Below are 16,678 nucleotides of genomic sequence, written 5' to 3'. Positions count from 1 at the left end.
CTGTGTGGAGGAGTTGAATAGAAATCGTTGACCTATGCCTTGGTACCCCATGATCTTGTCTCTCAGATTCTGGACCTTTTTGGGAAGAAGTATTAACAGAATACTAAATGCATTATTAAATGTTCATGATGCGCTACTTGGATATAGTCCTCAAATGGGCCAAGAAATTCACCAGGTTACTTCCTCAAGAGAAACAGAGTCTCATCAACTGAAGGAGAATAGTGAGGAATCTGGTCTGGATGACCTATGATTTTTTTTTTTTAAATGGCACTGAGAGCTGATGCTATGTCTGATGTCCCCAGGCTCTGATAATAGTGGACTTCAGTCTCACGAGTGGGAGAAGGAGCAGGGCAGGCTTACATGATGACTATTTTCTCTCCTGTCTCTGGTGGCTGTGGCTCATTCTTTACTCATTTCTTACTCTTGTTATATGAAATAAAAAGCATGCCAGAAACCACTTTGGTTAATGTTGATCCACAGCCTTCTGAATTCATGTGAGTTTGTACCTGAACTGGCAAGTCGAATTTCTTATCCCCCATATACTGGTACTGGTACTCTGCACACATTCCAAGTTACTGCCTATGCTAGTTTTGGATTTCCATCTTAATCATCCTTACAATTTCTTTTATCTAGGCTACATAGTCATAAAGGTGAAAGGCTGTTAATTCCCTGAATTGCAAGAAAGCTGTCACCAGCTTCTTGGAAAGAGCTAAAGCCCATAGAAAGTCCACCCAGCTTTTGTTTCTTTTAACCCTAATAGTATGGAAATCATTTCTAATTGGATAACAGATTGCCTGGCTTTAGAAGGGTGTGTAAAGGCCTTGGGAGTACTGGGATTTGCAAGGCTGCGATGTGGCGATCAGTGCACACAATCCCAGTACATTCTTGTTTATTGCCTCTGTGCATGGTGGTAGGTTTGCACTTTTCTATATGGAGCCTTTTTGAGGGGTAGAGTCCAACTCCATTCTGCATAGGACTGATTTTATAATTTCAAGCTTGCCCTGTTTAAATAAACTGACGACAAAATAGAAAAGGATTTTTACCAACAAAATCACTTCCCACCCATTGGTAGCTTGTCCCCCTACCCTTTTTTTTTTTTTAAATTGAAAACAGCCCTTAACAAGGAAGTTCCTTTGTGTTGTCATGGTGAAGTGCTTGTGTTCAGATAATGCAAAGTTGCGTATCTGTAACACGGTAATCTCTGAAGACAGTAGTTCACCCGTCACACAAACCGTCATTCCTCCCCTTTGGAGGCGTTCTCTTCTCAGCCAGAAATATTATGTAGAACTGGGGGGGAGCTGAGGGAAGTACTGCACATTTGTAAGCCTTTCCAGAAAACTCTACTCTGTGCTGAGCGTGGTTATGTAGCCCATATGTGTGATTGGTGAACTGTTGTCTTCAGGGTTGCAGGTAAGCAACTTTGTACAACACCTACCCAGTAATACTGCATTTCTCACATTTGCTCTCCAGTAGACTTTTGTGGTCTCTACATATGAAGAATAATAGTAATAAAAAAAAGTTGGCTAAAGTGAAATAGCGTGTTATAAGAAAAGTTTTTAAGTGTGAATGGCCACCACAAAAGCTAGTGATCGTACTCAGAAACCACAAAAGTTTGTTCTGAGAACGCTTGAAATAGTGGTTAGCAGGCTTTTTTGTGTTTGTATATTTTTTTGGACTTGAATGAAAACAGTTCTCCATCGACAAGCAGTGCTGAATTAGCTATGACATGGGGCGATGTCCTGGGTGATACTGAACGGACCTGTAGAGTTTTAGCTTGACTAAGCATGTATAGGAATTTCCGCTCCAGTGTTGCCTTGTGATTCCCATTAGGGTCCGATGCAATAAAGTGCCCTCAGCCTAGCGTATGGGTTTACGTGTGGTTGGGCGCACGCTAGACTAGTGCCCAGTGCAATAAGGAGATTAGCCTATCCATCAGGTGTAAATTGCATCTAGATAAGGACGTTAGATACTACTTTATGAAGCAGTAAAGTGCTGGGCGCCCAATGCACACTTTTTAAGGTGCAAATTTAACTCCAGCTTCGGAGGTGGAGTAAAAGCAACTTGCAGTCTAGGGCTCATGAAAAACATTAAAAAAAAAAATAGGTTCTCATTGTTGCGATAGTATAGTCCTTAGTATCATTGAGGCACTTTAATTTACTGGTTTTGGTGAAGAAGAAGAATTGTATAGTTTGACTTACGAGAAATTCACTTTTCTTATGGCCACATGATTTAGATGTCTATAACAAGGGGTGCCTAATATTTTGCTGAGGTTGCTGAAGTGAATTATAACAAAAAAAGAAACAATGAAAATGGATGTTCTTATTGAGCGGCTGTTGCAATTGGGCCCTTCATGCAATAAAATATTGAGCACTGCAGATGCCCAGTTTTCCTTTAGTCTGCTGCTCTTAACGCTGCTTCTCATTTAAAAATTGCATCGGGCACCCAGAGCAGTGTTTCCCAACCCTCTCCTGGAGGCACACCTAGCAGGTCAGGTTTTCAGGATTGCCGCAATAAATATGCATGAGATTGATTTGCATACCCTGGGTCTCCAATGTATGCAAATCTCTCTCATGCATATTCATTATGGATATTCTGAAAACCTGACTGGTTAGGTGTGCCTCCAGGAGAGGGTTGGGAAACACTGACCCAGAGGATGTGGCTGCGCACACATTAAGGCTAACACACGCTCAATACTACCGCCGTTTTCAGCATGCGTTTTACTGCATCAGCCCCTTTGTTTTGTTTTTGGTTTTTTTCATCCATCTGTATAACTGTATCTCTGTTTTTCTGTGAAAATCTTAACTGTTTCCTTTAGCCTTTTTGCCTTGCTGCCTCAGCAACCCCCCAACAGGACTTCTTAGTGCTACAAAAAAAGAAAAATATTTTTCTTCCTTTCCCTGGAGAGCCAACTACCTAGCTAAACTTAGCTGTAAAATCGGAGGGGACTCAAGCAATGCCAGAGTGGGAATTCCCGCACATGCTCAGTAGAGTTAAAGCTTTACTAGCTAAGAGAGAGAGAGGTCCGTTCGATGCCGCCAGATGAAATTGCCCCACATGTCATGGCTAATTCATCCTGCTATATATGGAGAATACTGTTTGATAGGCAAACTTGTTTTATGGTTAATGTGCTTATTTAAGGGTTCTGTTAAGATTGTCTGAAACTTTCTTCCTTCCACCATATTTGATTGGCAAAGCTTGTCAGTCCAAGAATATATTTTCCAAGATAAAGGACCCACTTTGTTTCCTATTACAAAGCATTTTTAGTAAAAGAACATTTCTGGAAAGATGGTGAGTGTTTGTGGATAGATAACCTGTGTTCTCCCTTTCTCGTAGGCATGCCTCCCATTCGAGATTTGGTCAGCCACGCCTCTAACCAGTCAGGTGATTTCTCTAACTCTCATGGATTTGCACCAGTTTTCTTGTCCTTGTTTTTTTGCACAAGGACTCCGTGTGTTACTTTCTTGTCACATGTGCTTGAAAGATTACAGTGATTGTATATGTCTTTATATTCAGTTTTAGACAATTTACATAGAACTGGTATATCAGAATTAGGTTGTGTTGCTTTTGCCATAGCATTGAAGTTTGTGTAAGTCCTTCATGGTCTGAATTGGGATTGTCTCGTATGTGTACAGCAGTATAAAAATGATTAATCTTTGGTAGTGAGCAGAGGTCTGGCTGTTCCAAGGTTAGTACAGAGACTAAATCCTAAGGTATGGAATTAAACAATCAGGCATTTTGGGATGGTTATTCATAGGTGTACTATTGGTGTTCTGTCCTGGACATGACCTTCATTTATATGGTACTGTCCATCTACACAACCCAGTCAGTCCTACATGATCTGTATAACTGCAAAGCCCCTGCCTAAATTACAATCTAACTAGGAGTGCAGTAGGAAATCTATACAAAAGGCAGGGGCTGTTAACTCCCAAAGTGTGCACTGGGGAACCAGAAATGGGATGTCCTCTGGAGGAGGTCAGAGTACAAAACTTAAATATTTGAAAACTTGCATGTTTTGATAATTTTATTGAAGTCTTCCTGTGCTATTTCTGTTATGAATGTTTTAATTGTATATCACTTAGTGCTTACACGTAAGTGATTTAATACATTTTAAATAAAAATAATACAATAGCAGTAATGTATCAAATGGGGAATGGTGCAAACTCTCCAGCATGCCTTATTCCGAGGGCATGAGTGTTGAGCATGATGTAACATCATAATGACGGAAGATAAAGACCAAATGATCCATCTAGTCTGCCCAAAAATTTTTTTATGGTAGTAACTGCGACTGCATGCAGGTTACCCCAAGCCTTATGTTAAGGGTACTAACTGCCACTGCATGCAGGTTACCCCAAGCCTTATGTTAAGGGTACTAACTGCGACTGCATGCAGGTTACCCCAAGCCTTATGTTAAGGGTACTAACTGCCACTGCATGCAGGTTACCCCAAGCCTTATGTTAAGGGTACTAATTGCCACTCCATGCAGGTTACCCCAAGCCTTATGTTAAGGGTACTAACTGCCACTGCATCCAGGTTACCCCAAGCCTTATGTTAAGGGTACTAACTGCCACTGCATGCAGGTTACCCCAAGCCTTATGTTAAGGGTACTAACTGCCACTGCATGCAGGTTACCCCAAGCCTTATGTTAAGGGTACTAACTGCCACTGCATGCAGGTTACCCCAAGCCTTATATTAAGGGTACTAACTGCCACTGCATGCAGGTTACCCCAAGCCTTATGTTAAGGGTAGTAACTGCCACTGCATCCAGGTTACCCCCAAGCCTTATGTTAAGGGTAGTAACTGCCACTGCATGCAGGTTACCCCAAGCCTTATGTTAAGGGTACTAACTGCCACTGCATCCAGGTTACCCCAAGCCTTATGTTAAGGGTACTAACTGCCACTGCATCCAGGTTACCCCAAGCCTTATGTTAAGGGTACTAACTGCCACTCCATGCAGGTTACCCCAAGCCTTATGTTAAGGGTACTAACTGCCACTGCATGCAGGTTACCCCAAGCCTTATGTTAAGGGTACTAACTGCCACTGCATGCAGGTTACCCCAAGCCTTATATTAAGGGTACTAACTGCCACTGCATGCAGGTTACCCCAAGCCTTATGTTAAGGGTACTAACTGCCACTGCATGCAGGTTACCCCAAGCCTTATGTTAAGGGTAGTAACTGCCACTGCATCCAGGTTACCCCCAAGCCTTATGTTAAGGGTAGTAACTGCCACTGCATGCAGGTTACCCCAAGCCTTATGTTAAGGGTAGTAACTGCCACTGCATGCAGGTTACCCCAAGCCTTATGTTAAGGGTACTAACTGCCACTGCATCCAGGTTACCCCAAGCCTTATGTTAAGGGTACTAACTGCCACTGCATCCAGGTTACCCCAAGCCTTATGTTAAGGGTACTAACTGCCACTGCATCCAGGTTACCCCAAGCCTTATGTTAAGGGTACTAACTGCCACTGCATGCAGGTTACCCCAAGCCTTATGTTAAGGGTACTAACTGCCACTGCATGCAGGTTACCCCAAGCCTTATGTTAAGGGTACTAACTGCCACTGCATGCAGGTTACCCCAAGCCTTATGTTAAGGGTACTAACTGCCACTGCATGCAGGTTACCCCAAGCCTTATGTTAAGGGTACTAACTGCCACTGCATCCAGGTTACCCCAAGCCTTATGTTAAGGGTACTAACTGCCACTGCATCCAGGTTACCCCAAGCCTTATGTTAAGGGTACTAACTGCCACTGCATGCAGGTTACCCCAAGCCTTATGTTAAGGGTACTAACTGCCACTGCATGCAGGTTACCCCAAGCCTTATGTTAAGGGTACTAACTGCCACTCCATGCAGGTTACCCCAAGCCTTATGTTAAGGGTACTAACTGCCACTCCATGCAGGTTACCCCAAGCCTTATGTTAAGGGTACTAACTGCCACTGCATCCAGGTTACCCCCAAGCCTTATGTTAAGGGTACTAACTGCCACTGCATCCAGGTTACCCCAAGCCTTATGTTAAGGGTACTAACTGCCACTCCATGCAGGTTACCCCAAGCCTTATGTTAAGGGTACTAACTGCCACTCCATGCAGGTTACCCCAAGCCTTATGTTAAGGGTACTAACTGCCACTGCATCCAGGTTACCCCCAAGCCTTATGTTAAGGGTAGTAACTGCCACTGCATCCAGGTTACCCCAAGCCTTATGTTAAGGGTACTAACTGCCACTGCATGCAGGTTACCCCAAGCCTTATGTTAAGGGTACTAACTGCCACTGCATGCAGGTTACCCCAAGCCTTATGTTAAGGGTACTAACTGCCACTGCATCCAGGTTACCCCAAGCCTTATGTTAAGGGTACTAACTGCCACTGCATCCAGGTTACCCCAAGCCTTATGTTAAGGGTACTAACTGCCACTCCATGCAGGTTACCTCATGCTTTTGCTAAGGGTAGTATTTGCCGCTCCATTTACGTTATCTCCATGCCTTCTGTTAAGGGTAGTAACTGCCGCTCCGTGCAGGTTACCACCATGTGAAAATGTTAGACCGTCCCTTTCTTCAAGCCTTTAGGGATCCAGAATGTTTGTCCCATGCACTTTTGAATTCATTAACCGTTGTCTTCATCACCCCTTCTGGTGGGGCATTCCAATATATGTATTTTAAGGGTTTCTGTATTATGGTTTGCGTATGAATTCTCAAGCCCATGTAGAAAACATCTGGCTACTGCAGCTAGTTCTACTAATTACTATAACATATTGTCTTTTGTTTGATATCAGTTAAACATCCTTTCAAACTAGATCACTATGTCTACTAATCAAAAACATTTATATTTATTTTTCTAACTTTCCTCTGACTCTTGAACCATACACGAGTTTACAATGGTACTTCTTCTGGGACAGAAAATAATACACTACCATTTTTTCTTTTTGACAAAAGCCCCATGAACCATGCTAAAATTTAATATTTTTAGAACTAATATTAGAAGTTATATTTTTCAATACACTCAGACATAATTCAGACCCCCAGCGTGTCACAATTCTATGGCAATGGTCTTGGAATCAAAGCATGCATCTGCCACTAGTCCCTTGCCTGTGTAGTCACTGCCTCTACTTTCCTTGTTACATTTGGACTTCTCTTCCATTACCAACCCACAGCTGACATTGCCACTAACATAAGAACACAAAAAATTGCCATCTTAGGTCAGCTTGCGGGGCCATCAAGCCCAGCATCCTGTTTAACAATGGCCATCCAGGATACAAGTACCTGGCAAGTACCCAAACATTAAAGAGATCTCCTGCTACTATTGCTGGTAATAAGCAGTGGCTATTCCCAGGGACAATAACTTTCAAAATGACGTGCAGGTGCACATCTGCGTGCGTTCATTGACCTGTGCCTATTTTATAACATACACACAGTTTTGTGGAGACGCATCTGTGTACGCAAATGCCACTTCTGCCGTGTAACTGGGGGATTTTAAAAGGCATACACGCTGATGCCATTGCCAGTTTTCCCAGTTTGCTCACTTAAGGGATAGGACTTTAAAAACCCCATAGTTTAATAACCTCCCTTCCTCCGTGTTAGCCCCAATCTTTAAAACCCCACTGATCTGCCTAGATTTTTTTCTTTTATAACTTACATGTCATCCATAGCTGAAGTAAAATTACATGGCAGGAGACCCTGGTGTGCGCCAGTGCACATAAGTATTTAGTGCAAATTTCATGTTAAAATCCCGCATCGCCCACACCCTGCCCGTTTTGGAAACTTTTCATTTGTGCACGCAGTTGCATGTATGGGTGTATACAGGCAGCTTTTAAAACTTGCTCACTTTGTCACCTTGATTAATAGTTTTTCCGAGGACAAGCATGATGGCAGTCCTCATACATGGGTGACATCGTTTGCATCCTGATATGGAAAACTTATGTCGGTTTCTAGAAACTTTGACTAGGTACTCTAAGCATGCCCTATACCACGTATCCACGTGGGATCCCTTTTCAGTCTCCCTTTTTTCCTGCAACTGTGAGCCTCACGTTTTGAGCGAGCTCTAAAAACTTGTCTTTTTGCCTTCTGGAAAACTTTGGGGTTTTTTGCGGTTTTTGCAATCCTTTTCTTTGGTCCATCACCGGGTCCCTCTTGGTGCCACCTCATAGTGTCCCCAGTCAGGGTTTTCAGCGTTTTGGGTAAGTTCTTTTTCAAGGTTGGTTCTCCCCCGTGGTGGCGGCGTCTTGGTGCCCGGAGGCCATTGATGTCTACCGCCATTGTTCCATCCTTCTTCCCTTTTGTTTCGCCCGTCATGGCCACGTTTGGGTTTTTGTCTGTGCCCCCAGTGCCCGAGGACCATATCGATCACCAATCCTCATGAAGTCTGCATCCTCTGCCTGGGGGCACTTCATTACATCCGAGGTTGCTGCTTGTGTGTTCAGATGACCCTGAAAGGGATTTCTGCTTTGACGCGACAAAATGAATCAGCTCTTCGGGTTGAAGAAGTCCCGAGGCATCGGCGGCATTGGCATCGAAGGACCTTTGAGCCGCACTGATGGACACCTCATCATCAACATCAGTGGGACCGTCCGTTCTTTTGAGATCACCTGTGGATAGGGGCACCGCAGACCGACTGTTGTTGATCTCCTCTGGACCGAGGATGCCGGGTTCATCGTACTTGACATCAGCACTAGGGAATGACCACGCCGAGCATCGAGAGAAGCCTAAGAAGCATTGGCATTGGTCCCCGTTGATGCATGGTGCCAGGCATGGGGATGCACCAGCTTTTGCTGCGATGTCCCCGAAGCGATCCTGTGGCGAGGACGCCCACCTTCCATTGATGCCAGGGGTCCACGATGGTCTCCACCGGTCCTAGTGCCAGTCGCCGATCTCACTCATGGGTCCGAGGAAGATCTGGCCACCCCTCCTTCCTCTGTCTGTGTTGGCATCGGCAATGTTCGAGGAGGACCTGGAGTGTCAAGTCCAGTTCGCAGTGGAGCGGGCATGGCAGGGCTTCAGTCTGTGGCACCGACTGCACTGGGGCCGATATGGACTGTTCTTGTAGCGCTTCTGGAGAAGCTCAAGGTGCTTATCGGTGCATTACCGACCCAGCTAGTGTCAGTTCCTGGGATGGCATTGGTGCCTAGCAGGGCACAGAGGCCTTCCTTGACCGATATGGTGGTCATCACCTGTTCCTCCGAGGAGGAAACTCTGCCAAGGCCGGTGGAGACGCTGAGGCCTATAGTTTCCCATCCAGTTCCATCAGTGCCTGCACCTCTGGATGTAGGCCGAGCACCTAGGGCTCCATCCCCTGTGGTATACAGTGAGGATGAGGAGCCCTATGACCCGTGGGGGGATATTCAGACGGAGTCCAACAAGGATTCGGATATTCTCCCATCCGACCCTTCTCCTCCGGATGAGGGAAGGAACTCTCCGCTTGAGGACTTAACCGTTGCGGTTTTGTGAGGGTGATGGCAGAGGCCATTCCATTGCAGCTTTTGAAGGAGGAGGATGCCAGGCACAAAATGCTTGAGATTCTCCAGTTTGTGGAGCCTCCTAAGGAAATCATGGCAATCCAATTACACAAAATCATTAAAGAGTTGCTGCTGAGGCTTTGGGAACACCAACTCACAGTGGCCCCCATTAATAAGAAGGCGGATGGGGTTTACCTTGTCCAGAAGGCAGCTGGATTCGATAAGCATAAGCTGCCTCACCAGTCGGTGGTGGTTGAATCTGCCCTCAAGAGGGCCAAGCACTCTCAGACCCATTCCTCGGCACCCCTGTGGAAGGACCACAGAGGGATGGACGCTCTTGTGAGGGAGGTGTTCCAAGGTGTTATACTTAATGCCTGCATGGCTGCCTACCAGCTCTATGTGAGCCAATACTAATCGGACATCTGGAAGCAGGTGTAGGAAGTGGATGAGCAGCTACCTTAACAGCAGCAAGACACCCTCATGTCGCTGGTGTGCAAGGGTCTGGAATGTGGGAAATACAAGGTCTGTATGACTTACGATGTTTTCGAGACAGCATCGAGGGGGTCTACAGCAGCAATCCGTGCGTGCAGAATGGCATGGCTGCGGGCCACGGATCTCCATCCAGAGGTACAGGAACAACTCGCTGACATTCCGTGTACTGGATAGAATCTCTTCAGAGATAGGGTGAGGGATCCTATGGCCCAACTCTGGGACTGTCATGAAACCCTCCAGTAACTCTCTAATACTCCAGATCCGTCCTCCTCCAGGAGGCTGTTGAGGCCAGGGGCAAGGAAGTCTTTCTTTTACCAAAGGAAGTACTATACTCTGCCTCCTTGTTCCTGTCAACACCATCAGAGCTCCTCTGTCTGTCCCAGGCAGCAGAGAGCTCCCAAGCCCCAGCCATCTCCAGTCAACTTTCAGAATCCCCCTACTGCATCTTCAGGGTCATGTCAAGGCTCATTCTGTCAGAGCCATGGCAGCATTGGTGGCCCACTTACAAGCAGTTCCCGTGGAGCTCTCGCCATACATTCACATCCCATTACTGTATGGATAGGGATGGCCAACGCAACAGTAGGTTCAGACAGTGTGTCTTCAGGAACCTGTTTGAGGTGTAGAACCCAACTCTCCCAAACTAGGGCCTGTTTGGGTTCAGTTTGTCTCCCTTTCTGTAACCATCAGTACAGGTGTGTTGTGCCTGTTGGCACCTGGTTAGGTGTCTGTTGGTCCCCTTTTGTGTTAAGAAGCAGCCTGTAGCTGGGGATTCACCCATGTGTGAGGAATATTATCTTGCTTGTCCTTGGAGAAAGCAGAGTTGCTTAACTGTAACAGCTGTTCTCCAAAGACAGCAGGACGTTAGTCCTCATGAAACCTGCCCATCACACCTAGAATTGCACACAGTGCTGAAGGTGCGGTGTCACCATGGCGTGATAGTCATTATGACATCCTCCTTTTTATTCACCATTCCCTTCCCAATAATTTCTATATTGTTTGTTTTTTAACTCCTGCAGCACACTGAGCCAACAATTTAAATGTATTGTCCATTATGATGCTAAATCTTTTTCCTGGGTGGTATCTCCTAATATGAAACCTAACATCGTGTAACACTGCATGGGCTATTTTTCCCTATATATGCATCACCTTGTACTTGTCCACATTACATTTTATCTATCATTTGGATGCACAATCTTCCAGTCTCGCAAGATGGCCTTGCAATTTATCACTATCTGCTTACATAAGAACATGCCATACTGGGTCAGACCAAGGGTCCATCAAGCCCAGCATCCTGTTTCCAACAGTGGCCAATCCAGGGCATAAGAACCTGGCAAGTACGCAAAAACTAAGTCTATTCCATGTTACCGTTGCTAGTAATAGTAGTGGCTATTTTCTAAGTCAACTTAATTAATAGCAGGTAATGGACTTCTTCTCCAAGAACTTATCCAATCCTTTCTTAAACACAGCTATACTAACTGCACTAACCACATCCTCTGGCAACAAATTCCAGAGTTTAATTGTGCGTTGAGTAAAAAAGAACTTCCTCTGATTAGTTTTAAATGTGCCACATGCTAACTTCATGGAGTGCCCCCTAGTCTTTCTATTTTCCGAAAGAGTAAATAACCGATTCACATCTACCCGTTCTAGACCTCTCATGATTTTAAACACCTCTATCATATCCCCCCTTAGCAGTCTCTTCTCCAAGCTGAAAGTCCTAACGTCTTTAGTCTTTTCGCTTAGGGGAGCTGTTCCATTCCCTTATCATTTTGGTAGCCCTTCTCTGTACCTTCTCCATCGCAATTATATCTTTTTTGAGATGCGGCGACCAGAATTGTACACAGTATTCAAGGTGTGGTCTCACCATGGAGTGATACAGAGGCATTATGACATTTTCTGTTTTATTCACCATTCCCTTTCTAATAATTCCCAACATTCTGTTTGCTTTTTTGACTGCCGCAGCACACTGCACCGACGATTTCAATGTGTTATCCACTATGACGCCTAGATCTCTTTCTTGGGTTGTAGCACCTAATATGGAACCTAACATAACTATAGCATGGGTTACTTTTCCTTATATGCATCACCTTGCACTTATCCACATTAAATTTCATCTGCCATTTTGATGCCCAATTTTCCAGTCTCACAAGGTCTTCCTGCAATTTATCACAATCTGCTTGTGATTTAACTACTCTGAACAATTTTGTATCATCTGCAAATGTGATTATCTCACTCGTCGTATTCCTTTCCAGATCATTTATAAATATATTGAAAAGTAAGGGTCCCAATACAGATCCATGAGGCACTCCACTGCCCACTCCCTTCCACTGAGAAAATTGTCCATTAAATCCTACTCTCTGTTTCCTGTCTTTTAGCCAGTTTGCAATCCATGAAAGGACATCGCCACCTATCCCATGACTTTTTACTTTTCCTAGAAGCCTCTCATGAGGAACTTTGTCAAACGCCTTCTGAAAATCCAAGTATACTACATCTTTCTGTTCACCTTTATCCACATGTTTAACTCCTTCAAAAAAGTGAAGCAGAATTGTGAAGCAAGACTTGCCTTGGGTAATGCCATGCTGACTTTGTTCCATTAAACCATGTCTTTCTATATGTTCTGTGATTTTGATGTTTAGAACACTTTCCACTATTTTTCCTGGCACTGAAGTCAGGCTAACCGGTCTTAGTTTCCTGGATCGCCCCTGGAGCCCTTTTTAAATATTGGGGTTATATTAGCCACCCTCCAGTCTTCAGGTACAATGGATGATTTTAATGACAGGTTACAAATTTTTACTAATAGGTCTGAAATTTCATTTTTTAGTTCCTTCAGAACTCTGGGGTGTATACCATCCGGTCCAGGTGATTTACTACTCTTCAGTTTGTCAGTCAGGTCTACCACATCTTCTAGGTTCACCATGATTTGATTCAGTCCATCAGAATCGTTACCCATGAAAACCTTCTCCATTACGGGTACCTCCCCAACATCCTCTTCAGTAAACACCGAAGCAAAGAAATCATTTAATCTTTCCGCGGTGGCCTTATCTTCTCTAAGTGCCCCTTTAACACCTCGGTCATCTAACGGTCCAACTGTCTCCCTCACAGGCTTTCTGCTTCGGATATATTTTAAAAAGATTTTACTGTGAGTTTTTGCCTCTACGGCCAACTTCTTTTCAAATTCTCTCTTAGCCTGTCTTATCAATGTCTTACATTTAACTTGCCAATGTTTATGCATTATCCTATTTTCTTCTGTTGGATCCTTCTTCCAATTTTTGAATGAAGATCTTTTGGCTAAAATAGCTTCTTTCACATCCCCTTTTAACCATGCTGGTAATCGTTTTGCCTTCTTTCCACCTTTCTTAATGTGTGGAATACATCTGGACTGTGCTTCTAGAATAGTATTTTTTAACAATGATCACGCCTCTTGCACATTTTTTACTTTTGTAGCTGCTCCTTTCAGTTTTTTTCTAACAATTTTTCTCATTTTATCAGTTTCCCTTTTGAAAGTTTAGCACGAGAGCTGTGAATTTGCATACTGTTCCTCTTCCAGTCATTAATTCAAATTTGTGCTTTAACTACTCTAAACAATTTTGTCATATGCAAATTATGATTTCACCTGCTACGAATCCTCATGTCACCCTGACTATGACGCTTCCCCGCCAGCAGAGGTCTCCTCAGAGCTCCGTTCCGTGCTATTCCCATCAGCTCCTCACAGCTCATCAAACGCAGACTGTGGTGCTGCCTCCTAGCCGCGAGGAATCGTCAGCAAACCATGTCTCCAGCCTTGCCAAGCTGCACCATACCTAAGCCTTAGCCCTACATAATCCAGCCTTGCGAAACCCCCCTTGCTTTTGCATCAAGTCGCCCTTGGCTCCTTGTTCTAGCCACTGTTGCCTTGCGGCCTACCTAGGCCTATCCTTATCTTGCTTTGTGACCTCTGGGCCTTCTTGTTCCTTGCCTTGCAACCTAAGAGCCTTCTTACTCCTTGCCTTACCTTGCCTTCTGGCCTATCTAGGCCTTGTCTTGCTGTGTGGCCTATATAGGTCTCTCCATTGTCTTGACCTCTGGGCTTTCCCTGCCTAATGCTGCCTTCAGGCCTTTGTTCCATGTTCTGTGTTGTCCTTGTTGTTCCCTGTCCTGTCCTGTTTCAGTCTTCGCCTGCACTCGACTGCCAGTTGCAGTCTTTGCCTGCACTCTGTTCTTGACCAAGCCTTACCAGCCTTGCTGTAGACTTACCATGATGTACTTCCATCTCAGAGACCTGCTGGGCTCCAGAACCCAAGGGCTCAACCTGCAGGGGAGGGGGGCTGGTTAGGTAGAAGACCAGTCCTAGCCCTTGCCCTGCAGTCCTGCAAAAACTGAGTGTGGTGGTCCCTACATCCAGCTGGGATCTGAGCCATAACACAGATTTGATCCTCACTTGTTCCTCTTTCCAGATCAATTATATATATATTGAAAAGCACCGGTCCAAATACAGATCCCTGAGGCACTCAACTGTTTACCTTTCTCCACTGAGAAAACTGACCATTTAATCCTACTCTGTTTCCTGTCTTTTAATCTGTTTGCAATCCACAAAAGTGCATTGCCTCATATCCCATGACTTTTTAATTTTCTTAGGAGGGGAATTTGTCAAGTGCCCTCTGAAAATCCAAATGCACTACATCTACCAGCTAACCTTTATCCACATGTTTATTAACCCCTTAAAAAAAAAGTAGCAGATCTGTGAGGCAAGAATTCCCTTGGGTAAATCCATGCTGACTGTTTCATTAAACTATGTCTGTCTATAAATTCTGTGATTTTGTTGTTTAGAATAGTTTCCATGATTTTTCCTGGCATTGCAGTCACCTTACCAGTCTATAGTTTCCTAGATCACCTCTGGAGCCCTTTTTAAATATCAGGGTTCCCTGTTTGTACCTAGATCAGTCCAGACCATGGGTTGCGCCTCCTGTCCAGCAGATGGAGACAGACCAAAACTGAAAGGGCGTCCTATATCAGGACAAAACCTACCCTGCAGCCCTTCAGTATTTGTCTGTCTCCTGCAGATGCAGGCAGCTCACCCTGCGGTTCCCTTTCCCTTTTAGCTTGCCCTTACCCTGCGGGGTCCTTTCTTTCTTTTTTGTGGGGCAAGCTCAAGCAAGTATTGATTTACGTTAATTCTCAGTTAAAAAAAAAAAAAAAAGTATTAATAAGGGTTTTAATTCCTCTGTGTTAGGGAGACAGTGCTGTCTTCCTTGCTCTTGGGGGGCCTGGGGGGGGGGGGGCTAGGTTATAAATTACTAATAATAGGTCTAAAATTTCATTTTTGAGTTTTTATAACCCCGGAGTGTACACCATCTCTTCCGGATGATTTGCTACTCTTCAATTTGTCAGTCTGGCCTACTGTATCTTCTAGGTTTACTGTGATTTGGGACAGTTCATCTGAATTGTCACCCTTGAAAACTCTCTGGAATGGGTATCTTTCCAATATCCTCATCAGTAAATACCGAAGTAAAGAATTCATTTAGCCTTATCTTCCCTAAGAGCCCCTTTAATCCCCTGATCGTCTAATGGTTCAACAGACTCCCTCATGGGTTTCCTGCTTTGGCTATATATTAAAAAGTTTTTATTAGGAGTTTTTGCCTCTATGGCCAACTTCATTTCAAATTCTCCCTTCGCCTGTCTTATCAATGTTTTACACAGCTTGATAATGCTTATGCTTTATCCTATTTTCTTCAGATGGATCCTCCTTCCAATTTTTGAAGGACTTTTTTTGCCTAAATTGGCCTTTTTTTTGTTTTTTTTTTTAACTTCCTGTTTATTAATTTTTCAAATGTACAAAATATAAACTTTGCACAGAAATTGAGAGAGATATCAGCAACATGAAAAAAGTCAAAACAAAGGAAAATATATCAAAATCGTACTATCTTACATATAAGAAAGGAAATAAATGAGGGGGAAAGAAAAAATGGGAGAATAATAAGAAACAAACTGCATAAGAATGCATAAGAAAGCATAGATGGCGTGGAAAAAAGAAAACCCCAATCAAAATACGTTGGATTCACCTAAAGGAGTTAGATGCACAATGAGTCACTCTGGCATTCAAGAAGTCCCGCAACTGCTCTGCACTAAAAAAAATTAATGTTAGCATTCAATTTAATTATACATCTGCAAGGGTAATGTAGCAAAAAGCTCACGCCTAAAGCCTGGGCTTGCAACCAGAAATGCTTTACCATCGTCCTTTAGTAGCTCTGGCTAAGTCACGATATATCCTGACTAGCCCACCTTGAATGGAAACATTTACATTTTTGAAATAGGACTTCATCACCAGGCTTAGATCCTGCTCAGAAAAAAAGGAAGCCAACATTGTTGACCTTGTTATGCGCAACCTACGCAACCTAAGCCTGGAGAAAAATGAACAAAATTATTCGAGCACACAACAAAGCAGAAAACTTTGTTTTAAATTAAAATGTTTAAAGCTTAAAGAGGGTTGTTTTTTTTTGCATATTAAGTAATGTAAAATGCAAGTAGTAACCCATGAAAATTAGTGGAGGGGATCCCCTGGCACTTGTGCAGAATATCTCTGGCCACTATCACAGTAGCAGGTATAAAAGCCACCACAAAGGGAATGATGGAAAATATAATGCAGAAGGGGTCCATGTCTCTCTCTCTCCATTCAGGGGTAAAATATATTACAAAGAAGGGACAGGAAAATCACTACATTTGACTGTTAGAAGAAAATGGGAATATTTTAGATGATTTTGAAAATTGGAAACA

The 16,678-nt window shown here is 43.8% G+C and overlaps 1 protein-coding gene across 6 annotated transcripts in view; it reads left to right on the top strand.

Annotated features, from left to right (window-relative positions):
* TNRC6A (trinucleotide repeat containing adaptor 6A) overlaps window positions 1–16,678 on the top strand; it is a 163,525-nt gene that overhangs the window by 59,739 nt on the left and 87,108 nt on the right. For 4 of the 6 annotated variants that reach the window (XM_029577637.1, XM_029577634.1, XM_029577636.1 and 1 more), the window contains one exon: window positions 3,334–3,381. The exons of the other annotated variants lie outside the window; for them this stretch is intronic. In XM_029577637.1, the coding sequence (XP_029433497.1) occupies window positions 3,334–3,381 (48 nt within the window). The remainder of the gene's footprint in view (window positions 1–3,333; window positions 3,382–16,678) is intronic. 6 annotated transcript variants of the gene reach the window in all.

Source organism: Rhinatrema bivittatum, chromosome 14 (genome assembly GCF_901001135.1).
Source record: "Rhinatrema bivittatum chromosome 14, aRhiBiv1.1, whole genome shotgun sequence".
NCBI classification, from domain to species: domain Eukaryota; kingdom Metazoa; phylum Chordata; class Amphibia; order Gymnophiona; family Rhinatrematidae; genus Rhinatrema; species Rhinatrema bivittatum.
Note: the sequence above shows the minus strand (reverse complement) of the source record. Positions and strands in the feature narration are given on the sequence as shown.